The sequence below is a fragment of the Myzus persicae genome, unplaced genomic scaffold (assembly GCF_001856785.1).
Source record: "Myzus persicae strain clone G006 unplaced genomic scaffold, MPER_G0061.0, whole genome shotgun sequence".
NCBI classification, from domain to species: Eukaryota; Metazoa; Arthropoda; class Insecta; order Hemiptera; family Aphididae; genus Myzus; species Myzus persicae.
Window position 1 is genome coordinate 1 of NW_019104409.1, and position 14,930 is coordinate 14,930.

At 30.0% G+C, this 14,930-nt stretch overlaps 1 protein-coding gene across 1 annotated transcript; it reads right to left on the minus strand.

Annotated features, from left to right (window-relative positions):
* Positions 1-8,281: 8,281 nt before the first annotated feature.
* Positions 8,282-14,287, minus strand: LOC111041954 (SET and MYND domain-containing protein 4-like). The gene is made up of 6 exons (XM_022326413.1): positions 12,651-14,287; positions 10,950-11,176; positions 9,864-9,985; positions 9,145-9,789; positions 8,864-9,018; positions 8,282-8,546 (listed from the first exon to the last, which is right to left on the minus strand). The coding sequence occupies exons 1-6, from the start codon at positions 13,289-13,291 to the stop codon at positions 8,282-8,284; spliced, it is 2,055 nt and encodes a 684-aa protein (XP_022182105.1). The 5' UTR covers positions 13,292-14,287.
* Positions 14,288-14,930: the final 643 nt, after the last annotated feature.

Sequence of the window (14,930 nt, forward strand, 5' to 3'; positions counted from 1 at the left end):
ACCTGGATATTCCGTTGTCGTTTGTGCTATAAGCGTATTTGTTTGTGTGGCGAGCTCGGGAACAAAAAATATGCCCCTACTTTACCCGGGTTGCAAATTGTCTATGATAATAAATTTTGATTTTGAGACTAAAAAGTAAAATATGTAAGCCCCAAAAGAATAGGTTATCAAACTTACGTATACTCTTCGTATATCGACTGTTCGGGGAATATGTAGCTGCAAGGACATAATCTTGAGTGCAGACGCCATATTGAGGAACTTCTTTCTTCATCTAAACCCGAACTGAAAAAATCGAGATTTTTTATAAAAATTACTTGAGTAAAATGAAATATGTAAGCAAATGTTTATTGTTGCCTTACACATTTCTCTTTTGTTCAATGAAATTATTAAAATTGTGAATCGTCTCCGACGAGTGACGACGATCGGCTTTTGCCATAGATGGATAGATGATAAATATAATATAATATGTTGGTATCAGTTTTCGAGTTTTTTGAATTCTTTGGTCTTTGGATGGCACGATACATTTTTTAGTTCAGATTCCGAAACATAATATTATTCGGAGTGTTTAAATCTAAACAATTCAGAACACGGAACTCTAGGCCATTTGGATGGGGATATCCCGAGTGCGTCCCGTTTTTAATTTTTACCTTTTTCATAGTCCCAGTGCGTCCGCCGTTTTATCGACAAATTATATTACAGTGCCCGAGTGCGTCCTCGGTCCACAGTTGCTATAGGTATCTATTTAAGATATTTGAACACTGGAAACGGTGGGAAATTAATTTTAATTAATCTATTTGGCTTACCATTATTAAATCAAGTAGATTCAGAAAACTATATTATTGAAGATTTTATATTTATAATGCCAAAACATCAAAAACTTAACGAATTTATGGATAATATAATAGAAAATTATACAGATTCTGGAGTAAAATTTCTTATTTCCATGTGGGCTAAAATGAATAGAAGTTCTGAAAGGACAACAAATGCTTGTGAAAGCATTCATTCCAAGTACAACTCGTTATTTTATACACATTTTTGGAAATATTAAAAAAAATTCAAATCGATACTAAAATAGCAATCCGAACGGCCACACAAACAACAAAAAAAACCAAAACAAAGTACGTGCAAGAAAATATTATACATCGAAGACAATATAAAACAATTTAATAATAATGAAATAACAAGATTCGATTTTTTCAAAAGAATAGCATTTAAACACCAGCTTATATAAATATATAATAATAACAAAAAACGTTTAAATAAATTGTACGCTAACATAAACTTAACCGTGTAAGCTAGTTCTAATAATTATAATAAAAATAATATTTTTGGGGTGTAAGGCAGTTCACCTCCACGTGGTGCACCCTGGGTATTTCTAAATGAACTGGACGCATTCGGGCTATGTAAAAAATATGACCTTTTTTTTTGGGACGCACTCGGATGATACCTTATTATGGACGCACTAGGAACATTAAAAAATGTACATTTCGGGACGCACTCGGGAAACTCCCATTTGGATACACTACTGTCGTCTGTCGTGAGTCCACTTTTTTGTCCGGCATCTCACAATATTGTTTTTAGTCTTAACGGTTAAACTATAACTTAATATAAAACTCTAGAAGTGCCGAGACATGAAAAATATTCAAAATTAGGCTTTGAAATTTACAGAAGTAATAAAAAAATGGATACTTTAATTTAATCGTGAATATAATATTCTCTCTGGGCTCAGCATTAATATTTTATTAAACAATATTATTCTATAATAGTATGCAGTATTTGCTAAAAAATTGTGTGATTATATTTTACTACTACAGTATAGTGTAATAAATAATGTAATATTTATACAGCCGTGTAGGTACCTAACTGAGGCTCTCACATAAAGGTAAGTGATGGGGAAAAAACCTTATAACCAAGGTTCGGGACTTATAGCAGTTGCATACTTTTTTTATTTATTGTAAAATGTAGCAGAGTGCGAAATAAATTCATACCAAATCTAAAATTTGAATGTGCATATTTTGCATAGTTCATACATTTTACCGGAAATCGCTTATTTGTAGGTTATTGTGCTTAATTTGCATATTTTGGAAAAATTTTCGAAATTTCAACTTTACAAATTTCACCTCATCTAAAAAAGAAAATAGTAATGCAGCTTACTCGCAGTCTTATGTACCTATTTGCTATATACAACTCACAACTCCTTATAATTTTCGTGGTTTGAAAGTGTGCCATCTGCCGTTGAAAAACGACTGTGTTTCAACTGTGCTACGTCGAAAACTATACCAAGTCTAACAATAATTTTAAAATCATCATTCAGCAATCTCAATGATATGGAGTTTAGTTTGAAAGAATACAGTGAAGTAAAAAAACTAAATGCACAGAACTAAACTGTTTGGGATTTTTAAATGTAACTAGAATTCTAGTAAATCATTTATTTATTGAAACAGATTAAATTACTGAATATCAAGAGTACGCATTGGCTGACTTGCAGTGTAGTCTGGCAATTGACAATAACTGGTATTGTCTATAATTCTTTCAAAATAATATAATATTTAATTAATTGTTTTAAATAATTTTTAGATATATATTACCCAGTGAAAGAGTGGTGAAACCGATGTTGGAATTTCTAAAGACAAGAACTCAACCAAAAAAATTTAAGGAGGATACACCTGAACTTTCTTTTTTTAAGTATTATTTAAAGTATTTAAAATTAAATGATAAAAATCAACGTCAATTCAAAAAATTATATTAAATACCATTGATCAACTTCTCGACATCCAAGAAACGTCGTATGAAACGCCAAGATACAATAATGCACCACGTTCTAATATTATACCTCATTTATCATTTAAATGCAAATCATTAACCGCAGCAATTTAATGCAATTCAGTACATTGCGAGTTCTCTAGATTTCTCCTCGTCGGATAGTTCAAGTTCTTATATTTTGCATTAATACAGTTGATTTTTCAGTATAATTAATTATCATTTTTATATTGTTAAAAATTAAGTATAATTAAGTATAACCTTATTAAGCGTTAACTTATTTTATTATAATAGTATTATAACAATACAAAGTAATATGTTCAAGAGAATTCGCAAGTCTAAAAGAATTATTTTTATACTATCTGCTATATTTTAAATTCTGAGTGGAGCGAAAAAATAAAAACGTAAAAAAGTTGTACAGGTGGGTACCGCTCTGCTGTTCAGTAGTTGTCAAGCATGTCGATGTAATGGATATGTTATAATTTAATTCAATGATAAATCATTGTATAGGATAAACGAATTTTTTTTTTAAAACACATCATTGTAAAATCAATACATTATTTCGCTATGCTCCGCTCAGAATCTAATATCTAATTATTTAGAGTTTGTTATTAACTTACCTCAATGTCACCAATTATTTCTCTTCTGGAGTGATACTTCTTCTGAAATTAGTATCAGGTTTTCGAATTTCATCGTTAAGTATTTCTAGAATATAATCAAACGTGTCGGTACTCATTCGTGTCAAATTTCTAAATTTATATTCGTAATTTCGAAGTTCATGAATAAAACATTTAATTGTATTATTTTCAGTTTGTTTCAAGTTCAAAGGATGAACCCAAAGTTTTTTTTTATTTTCTTCCTGTTCAATTTCTTTAAAAGAAACCATAAAATAGGAATAGCAACGTCCTCCTCGTCGGACGAAATTTTGACGACTACTTGATATACTTTGATTTGACTAACTATGTTTTATCTAGTGAGCGACAACAATGCGTTATTATGACTAAAGCAAAATGACTAAATATGACTTACATTTCTTCGGTCAATTTTGCTTTACCAGTGTGCGGTCACCTTAATTGGTGTTATTTACTTACATATTCTATTCAAAATACATTTTTAAAAGAAACTTTTAGAGAGGGGAAAATGGTAAAAGTAGGTAAACCTAAATTTTAAAATGTGTTGGTACTCATATTATCGGTCTTCCGATACGTTTCTAAGTCAGTAGTGTACTACCTATAAAAAAATGTATGACAATAGGCATATCGAAATTCATAAATCTGATAATAAGTATAATACAATATTCGAAATACAATATTAAACCGGTAGTAAGTCATATTATGATATTTATAATATAAAAATTAATCAATAACCATGCTTTTTATAAAAAAATGTTGAAGAGGTATAAGAGTTACACAAGTAACTGCAAGTGTACTGTACGATGGGTGTTGGATTGATTGTAGGTGGATGAAGTCTTCTTCCATTGAAGTCACAATGAATTCAGCGTTTTATCAACTCACTTTTTTAAATTTGCTAACATTTTTTTTGACGTAAGTACCACAAACTTATAGGTTTTTTTATAATAAACTAACTAACACAAAATTTAGTTTTATTAATTTATCAATTTATTGTGAAGTTTAAAGTAATACAAAGTATGTTAGTTAGGTGTTTAAATATTAATAACAAAAAAAAAAAAAAGCATACAGTCTTAATACATAATATTATATAAAAAAATTATGCATTATGAAATAAATCGATGTTATTCGTACAATATCTGAATAGAATTATTATCATAGATAAATATAAACTATATAAATCATATTATCAAGATATCAAAATATCTGCAATAACTCTTTGGATAAATTATCCGGTAATCTAAAATATAAAAGTAAAAACAGTTTTGAATGATATTAATTTTTTTTTAACACGAATATAGAGGAGAATCCCCAATATTAGACATGCGCCTAAATTGGACCACCTCAATTATACCCAGTTGTTAAACATAAATAAAAATTAAAACATTTTTACTCGTGTATTTATTTAATCCCGTTGTCATGGGATTTATCATATATTATTACCAGTATGGAGACTAAAATATTGTAACTTAATTTTCCCAGATGAAAAATCGTCCCGTACTGAGTATTTGGATTAAATGGCTATTGGCTACAGACTGGGCTGAAGTCACTAGATTCAATACTTTAACCAGTGTAGTATGGAGGTTATTAATGTTTTTTACGTTTATTGGAAGATAAATGCATTATGTTGAACCATGAACCTCTTTAAATAGTCTATAGCTTTTAAGACTATGCATTTGCCATTTATTACCTAGGTGGCTAGGTAGGTACTTGTGTTTTTGTGTATATTTCATAAACATTTTTTTCTATTATTGTGTAAAAAGTCAAATTATACAATTCATTAACACTGCACCTATAGTTATTGCGTATACGTCTGAGGTCACCGTACGATCTTGTTATACCGACGTGTATCGTTACACTCAATTTGTTCCTTAAGAATGTTGAATGTTTATGAAATACGCACATGTATGAATGCGGAGTCATACAAGCTATACAATTTATTGAGAGTCATGGTTCAAAATATTGCATATATTTTCCAAAAACATGACTAGTCCATGTTCTATAAGTGTTCAAATAGCAATTCCAGTGACTGCAACGCAGCCTGTGGCCGTTTAATCTTGTAGGATTTGGTCTCCATACTCAATTTATCATGGCTCTTATTTCAGCTTTCTCTCTAACTTCACTAGTGCTTAACTCGGTTATATTAAAAAAGAATGAAAAATTTTCATTTACCAAATCATATGACATTTTTCTTTTTCTCAACTCAGTAAGAAAGGACTCCATGATCATAATATAAGTGTTAATTTTAAATGATTCTTTAGAATTTAAATCAACTTTGTTAGAGGACTGTGTGAGTGAAAGTGAGCTCTTTCAGCCCTCGGCTTAGAATCTAAATCTAACTATGCCAGACTGCTCTTCACATGCTTAGATATTATTTAAGTGCAGTTAAATATAATAATATCTGGAATATTCTTGAATATTCAAAGTGGTCCAATCTAGGCAAGTCTCCCCTAATTAAAGAAATAATTATTAATACTTAATGCGTAGGTTTATTAATGAATCATTAAATCTTACACAAAATGTCAAATTTATTTAATGTAATCAGATTAATTATAATTACATTCATAATTCATTGCAGTATTTTATATATCTGTTCACGTATTCTGAAATAATATAAGTACATTAGCTTCAGTAGGTACCTATTTATTGTGACTTTGTTAGCGTAACGTTTTGTGTATAGTTGCAAAGTAATAGCCAATAGGTATACATGGATTATAAGCGTTTTACAATTTAAACATTTATTGTATCAAAAAATAATATTTTAAACAATAAATATTATATAACATTGACAACAATTAACTACTCACCAGAATCGCCAGCTAAGAAATACAATAAAATATAATTAAAATACTTAATACTAATGTCTAACTGTCCCTCATCAATTTTCACGTGTCAAAGAATCACCATGCTAATTGCTAAGTTTAATAATTTAGTAGATTGTTTTAACATAAAGTATACATAATAACTCGATTTATCGACTCTGTCGTTATACCTAATATAATATAATTGTTAACGATGCCCGATAATCTGATAACTAATATAGTGATTCAATTTACACATTGTAAAATAACATAATTATTTTCGTAATTCCATCACCATTATATTCCCCCCGGTTGGGAACCGCTGATATAGAGTAAGCGAATAAAAAGTATACTATTTAATCATCAAACTATAAAATCAATATTCACTGTAGTCGCCGGACTACCTACTGGTGAAAAACTGAAAACCCATAAACACATTAAATAGATAATTACCANATCACCATTATATTCCCCCCGGTTGGGAACCGCTGATATAGAGTAAGCGAATAAAAAGTATACTATTTAATCATCAAACTATAAAATCAATATTCACTGTAGTCGCCGGACTACCTACTGGTGAAAAACTGAAAACCCATAAACACATTAAATAGATAATTACAATAATAATAATATCAACTTTGACATGAACCTTTTAACTATAAATAATGAACATATACTTACTCCAATCTCCAACTAACTTCTCCAAATTTTATGCAGCTTTATACCCTAAATTATAATACTTAAGTTATTGTAAAAATTCCTGATTTCAGCCCATACAAGGAATGCATACGATCATTAAATTTGAGGGGCATGCAAGTAGGTATGGCACCTAATATTATACGTCAATGAATTTATTATTATTGACCTTAAAAGGCAAACTATATTGTTGTTAAAAAAACCAAAGGAAGAAGACACTGAAAGTTGACATAAATATAAACCTCTTACGTAACTTTAGACGAAAATGTCTTTAACCCTCTGCTAGGCAAACAATCCAAATTAAACCTTAATAATAAACTATTAATACATATATTACGTGCACATAATATAGAATAAAAATGTATAAGATTTAGGGCTAAGTGCGCTCCCTAATCAAAATTATACCTTTTTCAGTTTTTCAATGCATACATACATTTGTATAAAGTGTAAGTGTTTTAAGTGAAAACTTCTCTCTGTAGTGACTTGAGATTCTTAGACATTACTAACCAAATTTGGAAAAGGACTTTGCAAAAAACATACCAATTCGTTTATAAATGCTAACCTTACTTATCAATCTTCAAAAATCGGAACTCAAAAAAGTTCATTATCTGCAGCTATAGGGAGAAGAAAAACACCGTTTATACCGAACTGTTTAAACACATTGTTTATGAATACGTCATAACTAATACGTTGACGTTACATATTTTTGGCGTCTTAAACAAAATGGTGTTGAAGTGCAAGACAAAAAATAACTGTATTGCGTACAGGCAGGACATGATGATGACGTACATTTCCCCAAGCCCCCCATTTCGATTTTTTAACTTTTTCCAATGCCAATATTTAGTGCTCCATTCCTGTCAATTCCTGCCGCAAAACCTGGAATTCCAGCTCAAAAAACGCCCCCGCAATAAACAAAAAACTGTGGGTGGGGCTAGGGAAACGGGAAACGGTTGGGGAAATGTACGTATGATGATGGTTGTTCTGCTGGACAACTAATCCGTAAATAATATATCTTGGCAAGCAATAGTGAGATGGAACCTATACTATGGGATATGACGTGGTACACTGCTCACTGCTACAAATACCTATATACTGTCCTGACGTCCTGTGTGTCCTTTCATGCTGCATTTTTTTAGAACAACAAACGTGGTTAAAGGTTTTCATAGAACTTACAATTTGCAATTCTATAAGTATCACCCACATACTGTATACACTTGATGATTATCATTTTACAAGAAACTCAGACTGAAACGATGATGGAAATCCGGTCAATTGAGACTAACAGCCATTAAAATATGAGCTTTATTGAAACTTGAAAGGCAAAAAAATATTTCAATCGTAATGGCTTACAACGAATATTAAAGAAATAACAATTCTGATTTGTATATTAATTTTTTATTGTTCTATGACATAATGTACTTGATCTGAAGTATAATACAAACATGCTTGAACTAATTGAACACATTTATAGTGAATGGTAGATGGTTTTTTAAAATTAGAGTACAAAAAATCTAAAAATGAAAATAAAAAACCTAAACAATCAATATTTACCTTACGTTGTATCAATAAATCTACAATTTCATTGAATTTGGATAAAGTCGTTTTTGGAATACTCAGGTGGTTATCGCCATTCTCGTCTTTCATAAGCAGTGGATCATTGCTGAAAAATATACAATTGCCTATACAATATAATAAGTAAAATCGATACATATTATATTTGTAATTTGTATGAAACTTCGTTTTAATGAGATTTAATTGTTGTTTGTTAAGATATAGGTAAATATGAATCACGTGTTCTATGTAAATATTGTAAAGTGAAATTAAAATTGAGAACTTCAATGTTTGTGTTGAGCACGGTCGCACGGGGCGAACATTATATTATACCTGGTTATTTCTATGTTCTATCATGATACGTACAGACATACTAAAATTAAAAATACATAAGATAGGTAGGTAGCTTAATGTATTATAATATACCTAATAAATAATTTATCGAGTTCCAGTGGTGCATAGATTGGCCAATCGTTCACACACGCCTGGCACTGACATTGGAATTGGTATTGATCAAATAAATGTATACTGCGTTCTTTTTTGTCGTGTGACATAAATTTGACGCCATAATCAGTGAATAGCTATAATATAAATTATAATAATGCTATAATATTATATAGTAGTAGGTAAATTATTATAATTATTTGAAAACAACCCGTGTAGGTACAGATTAATTGATTATATGATTAATTGATATTATGTTTTACTTGAGATCCTTTTGAAATCGGTTTTATTGCTCGAGTCACTTCTACACCATTATACGTTTGAACAATCACATTTGGATCGCACGAATGATTGATCAAACTGTACGCAGAGCATAGGACAAGCGCGACGGAATCATAAGTCGCTGGTCGATTCGAGACGACATTGTTACTGCTCTTGCCGATGTATTTGGAAAGCTCTACGGACGCGTACGAGTTCAAGTTGGCTATACACAGCAAATGAACCAAAGATGCACCAACAGTGCCCAGCAAATTTGACGGTATATCATAATATTCATTTAACGACAACAGAGACACCATCATTGACGCAGTGCAATGCATGAAAAATAAATTGGATACGGTCCTTTTGGTCTCGTTTCCATCAAGTGCATAGACCGAGTGAAAAGTATTGTCCATAAAGCAATTATTGGTGCTTTCGTCAAAACTAAAGTTTGGTTCGTTATACTTTCGTACCATAGAGCAGTAATGTTCGATGCCCATTACATTTATAAGTTGAACAAAACAACGTAAAGCCAGATCGTGAGTGGGTTCAACAGTTGGGTCCGCTTTGAGAGGATAGACTAATGAACATACTATACCGTGGTAACTGGTGTGGGCTTTGCGCAGACACGTCTCATCACAGTAGACGACCTATTAAGAGTAAAACATTTTTTCACAGGCATTAAAAACTTGTATAATTTAAAATGTATTAAATATCGATTTACATGTGAACATTTGGAACACGGTATGGCCGATAAACATCGTTTGAAACAATAATCGCAGTTGAAAATCCACATACTATTTTTAAATACACCAGCAGTAGGCTCTTCGACAATGAGTATTTCACCTGAAAACAGTCGACTTGAATTCGTTACAACCATTCAACTATTTGTATAGTTTTTAATAATAAACCCGCGCCCCACGGGCCACATGGGCCATTGGATGGTCATTTTTAGTATAGGTTTGTAACTGTTGGGGAGGGTACGGTTGGTTTGAAACAAGTGTATGTGTGGCAAGGATTTGTCACTAAGAACCCGGGCGGTCACGGTCACCCATCCGGGAATTAATTGCACCGGCCGGTGCTGACACTCAGATCACGTTTTGTGTCTGAAGCCAGACACCGTGCCGCATCATCAATAAATGTGCCTAAGTTTCATCAATTATTTTATATGTTTACCTATAAACACTTATTTTGTCGCACAAAACTTATAAGTTATAACTACTCATCGATTATTGTATATATTTACAGATTGTGTAATGATGAAATAAAGAATAATATGGGGATAATACGGGATAGCATAATATGCGGGTTTGACGACCACTGCTTAATAGGTCTGTTTATTAATTATTTGCTAATAATATTTTTATCTTGAGTATTTTGTAGGAATAAAATTCGGAGAAGTGTATAAATTCATTGTGTATTTTTAGATTAGGTACCTATTTGTAACTTAGTCTAATTATTATTCGAACAATAATTCACATTTCAGAGTATCTTGCAGTTTCAAATTCTTAAAAGTTATAAGACCATTTATTTGTTGTGTTCACGGTAATCTCTACACGCGATAACTGTGATTTTCTTTAAACTAATTTTTCGGTATAGCAATGTTGTAATCTATTCGAAACCGTATAAATAAAAATTAAATTTGAAAAATGTATGTATACAATTATTATAAATGATTAATAAAATCTACAGAATTCAGCAATTTTGTCGTGTTGAAAAATATGTTATATATATACCTATTTATCTATGTATACTTGTACAACAGAAATCATTATAAACTATAAACTAGTATGAAGTATATGAATCTTACCAGGCTTAATATTTTTTGATGCGAATAATCCTCTTCCCATTTCTTTTGAATTTTGTATTTCAACACATTCCGATAAACCAGAATTTTTAACGAATTTAAGTTTTGTGAAACTTTCATATTTTATTTTATTTTTCTTTGTTTTTTCTTCTACTAATTCACAATTTTTTACAAATCCCGATATTCTAGTTTTTATTTTTTCTTTGGTGGCAAATGTTAAATGTGTATTACTATTTAAATGTAATAAACAGTTCTAAAAACAAATATATATTAATAATATGAATATTTAATAGATATAATATATGCTTAATTGAAATATTTATTATAATCAAAATTATCAAGGATGTAAAAACTAATAATAAATTCGGATTTTAGATTTTGAGCGGAGGAATGAATGTATTGATTTTACAATGATATGTGTTTTTTATTATTATTTTTTATTTTTGTATCTGTCACCACGGGTTGGATCAGTAAAAGTACTTCAATTTAAAGGTCAATTTACTTTAATAGCAACTTTCCTGGTATTAGTGTGAATCTAGTTAGTGTATCCGGGAGGTCAGAATTTAAAATTCAAAATAGTTTTCAAAGGTGGCAGGAAAAACAATCAAACAAATTAAGAAAAACAAGAATTTTCATGCAAACTCAGTTTTAGAAATCGAATTTTGGTTTTTAGTGCACCTCTAAAAAAACTGACCATAGATACATGATATTTTCACTGATGTTTGTGGTAGCATTTTCTATACTCAATAAAATTTCAAAATATGTTGACTCATGATGAATTATTTATAGGCATATGAAATTTTTGATTATGATTTTCAATTAACGTGAATAAAAAAATGTTAATTGGGTAAAAATATAATACAAGATTACTCATAATAAGTTGTTAGTGAAAATTAAAAAAAAAATTGAGCTGTCCGCAATAACTTTTTATGAGCGTCTGAATTTCAACTTTCAATACTCGACAATTACATCGAGTTGTATTAAATTGTATACGTAAATTTAAGGGACATAACGCATTTACATATTAACACAAAGAATAACAATTTTAGTAATTTTGCTGTAATTCGGTTCCAAAATAGCCCAATTTTTCAGAAGTGTATAAAATATTTTTCCAGCATCACTGATAATTTAATAATAATGTTAATTTAACTTATCGGCTACGGCTACCGTATTAATGATAGTAATAACTAATAACAATATAAAATATCCTAGACAGTAGACTGACATACCGTCTCCGCTCAGAATAGTTTTTCGTATACAATGATATTATATCATTGAATTCAAATTTAATGCTATCCACTACGGCGACCTTGTAGACACCTAATATACAGCAGAGCGACATCAACTTACCCGCTTTAAAAAAAAAAAAATTACTAAAAAGTTTTATAAATATTTTATGAAAATATAATGTATAAAAACGAATGTTTGTTTGTTTGTCCTCTACCAACTGAAAAACTATTGGACCGTTTTCAATAAAAATTATATCAAACATTTTTTTGAGATTCTTGGAGGGTTTTTAGCTTTGTGTATGAATCTATCCGTCGCAGTGAACCCCAAACTTAAATTATCTGAGTAAAGGTTAAATTTTAAAATTTCCCTAGAAGTCTCTGTAAGCACTTAATCTGGCGCTACGCCTATACACCAGGATGTTCAGGGTTGGAGTAAAAATGTAAAATCAAGTGCAAGACGTCTATTCGCGTTATTTAAATTATATTAATGACAAAAATTAAATAAAAAATGTTACGTACCGAATACAATTCTAATGCAAGAGACGTATGATTCATCTGACGGAAACAATTTCCTTTTCTTTCAAATAACTTGTAATTATTCTGCAATGGATACCTTTTGGATTTAAATGCTTGATCAATATCTTTTAAACTATGTTCATACTCTCCTAAATAATATAAAGCTGCAGATCTATTTGCCACTGACAATGCAAAATTAAGAGAGTCAGTTTCTGCAGTCATTATACTTTGAGTATACATTTTTAGCGATTCCTCGTAGTTTTTAATTTTAAAGGCTTCATTGCCACGCGATCTATATTGATCAGATGTATCATTATTTTTGTTTGCTGTGGTACAATCCATATTTATGAATACTCCTAGTTTTTTGAGGTTTTTTTTCAGCCGTTTTCTCCATCGCCGATGACCCTGTGATAGTCTTATATAACCATCACACTTTGTAGGTAACCAACTATATTCTTTTAGTAATCCATGTACGTACAGAAATTGATCGTTAGTGTTCTTCTTGTCAGCAAATGTCGAATAAACATCTTCAGCTACGTCCATTTCTTCGAAGTGTTCTGTGTACACGTATTCAGCAATTGGCATCTTATAGTGAGACATTATATTAATTTCTGAGTAAATGAAATACTAAATTATTAGAATATTCGAACTGTATTATGTATTTTTTTAAATGTCCCTAATACACTTATTACAACATTTTACATAGGTACTTCAGTCTTCAGTAAAACTTAGAAATATTATAATTCCCGCAAGGTTAGGTTAGCACTTTAGCAGCGTATTAAACTATGTTTAAAATTAAAATACTCACGGTTGTTAGCTACTATACATAATTTATAATAAAAATACTAATACGGAACTAAATATTTTTATATTTAACACAATAGTAGAGGTAGGTTGTAGGTACTGCAGAGTAACGTGTCTTAACTTCTACGCTGCAGTATTATATTATAGGTACATATAAATTATAATAATTAAGTATTGTCCACCACTCTACCGACAATCGACTACTTCATTAATATTACCTACTGGATTTATTTTGCGTTTAATTCCTACCACCTGCAAAGCTATTAGAACGACTAAAAACATCGAATAATATAATAATATATCTTATACGTCTATGGTCTATGGTCTATATACAATATAACATTGTATTTACCTATAGTCCTATAAGCAAAGTACTGAGAACGTAAGTAGGTACATAATATTATTAGGTTGTCATTATATACGTACACAGTATGGGCCATGGGGTATGTCGTATAATGTGGTATGTACGAAGTACCTACGATCATAATGATTTCTGGTTAGTGAGTACCTACCTACTGAGTCTAGGTATGAAGTCCTACCTACTTTCACTTTGGTAGTTCTGTGTATAATTAATTTTCAATTAGCATAAATGCTTAATATTCTACTTATACAGCTATAATAGATGTATTATAGTAATAGTAACTATCTATATATTTGACTGTCAACTAAAGCAGTAGGAGCCAGGAGGCATCTTATTTGATTACACCAAACTACAAAAATTCGATATAGGTACCTACTACCTACACATAATTATTTATTTAAGTTATACATAACATTTAATATTTATAAACAATATTTACATACATAATGGATTTGTTTAGAAGCAATGAAAAATAATATAATTAGGGTATCGTATTTATAAGTGTGTAACACTAGAATTGCTAGCAGAATTTATTTTTAAATTTCTAATCGTTTTTATACCTATAGTGGCTAGTTACAGAAGTACCATTGATTATAAATTTATAAGTATTATATTTTCATATTTGTGGATTTTTTTATATATTCAGGTTATTTGTTTAAGAATTGCGTATTCATTTTCATTATTTTTGAGAATTCTTACTCAAAACCAGTTTTCGTCAATACCTATTTGGTTTTTTGGCGTGACTTAAAAAAATTATAATCATAGATAGTTTAAATTTTCATCAGTTGCCAATTTTTATTTGCAATTTTTCATATTTTTCAGTTTTTTTTTTGATAAAAATGTTTTCGTTCGGTCCAAAAATTGAAAATTTAACACAAGATTCCTTTTAAGTTGTTATAATAGAAGCTAAAAATATATTAAAAATACATAGGCACTGATTTTTTTATTTTATAGATAATAATGTATGAAGTGTTCAAATTTTATAGCTAAGGATTGAAAACGTAGAAGGTTTCTCATAAGTGATACATACATCATACTGTCACCAAAAAATATATAAACACAGTGTTAATTTCA

Excerpts from the sequence above, each read along its gene's own strand:
- LOC111041954 (XM_022326413.1), bottom strand. The coding sequence starts at position 13,291 with ATGTCTCACTATAAGATGCCAATTGCTGAATACGTGTACACAGAACAC. Across the intron at positions 11,177-12,650 it reads TTTGTCATTAATATAATTTA|TAATACACATTTAACATTTG; the intron begins AATAACGCGAAT and ends ACATTTAAATAG. Across the intron at positions 9,790-9,863 it reads CGTGTTCCAAATGTTCACAT|GTCGTCTACTGTGATGAGAC; the intron begins GTAAATCGATAT and ends TACTCTTAATAG.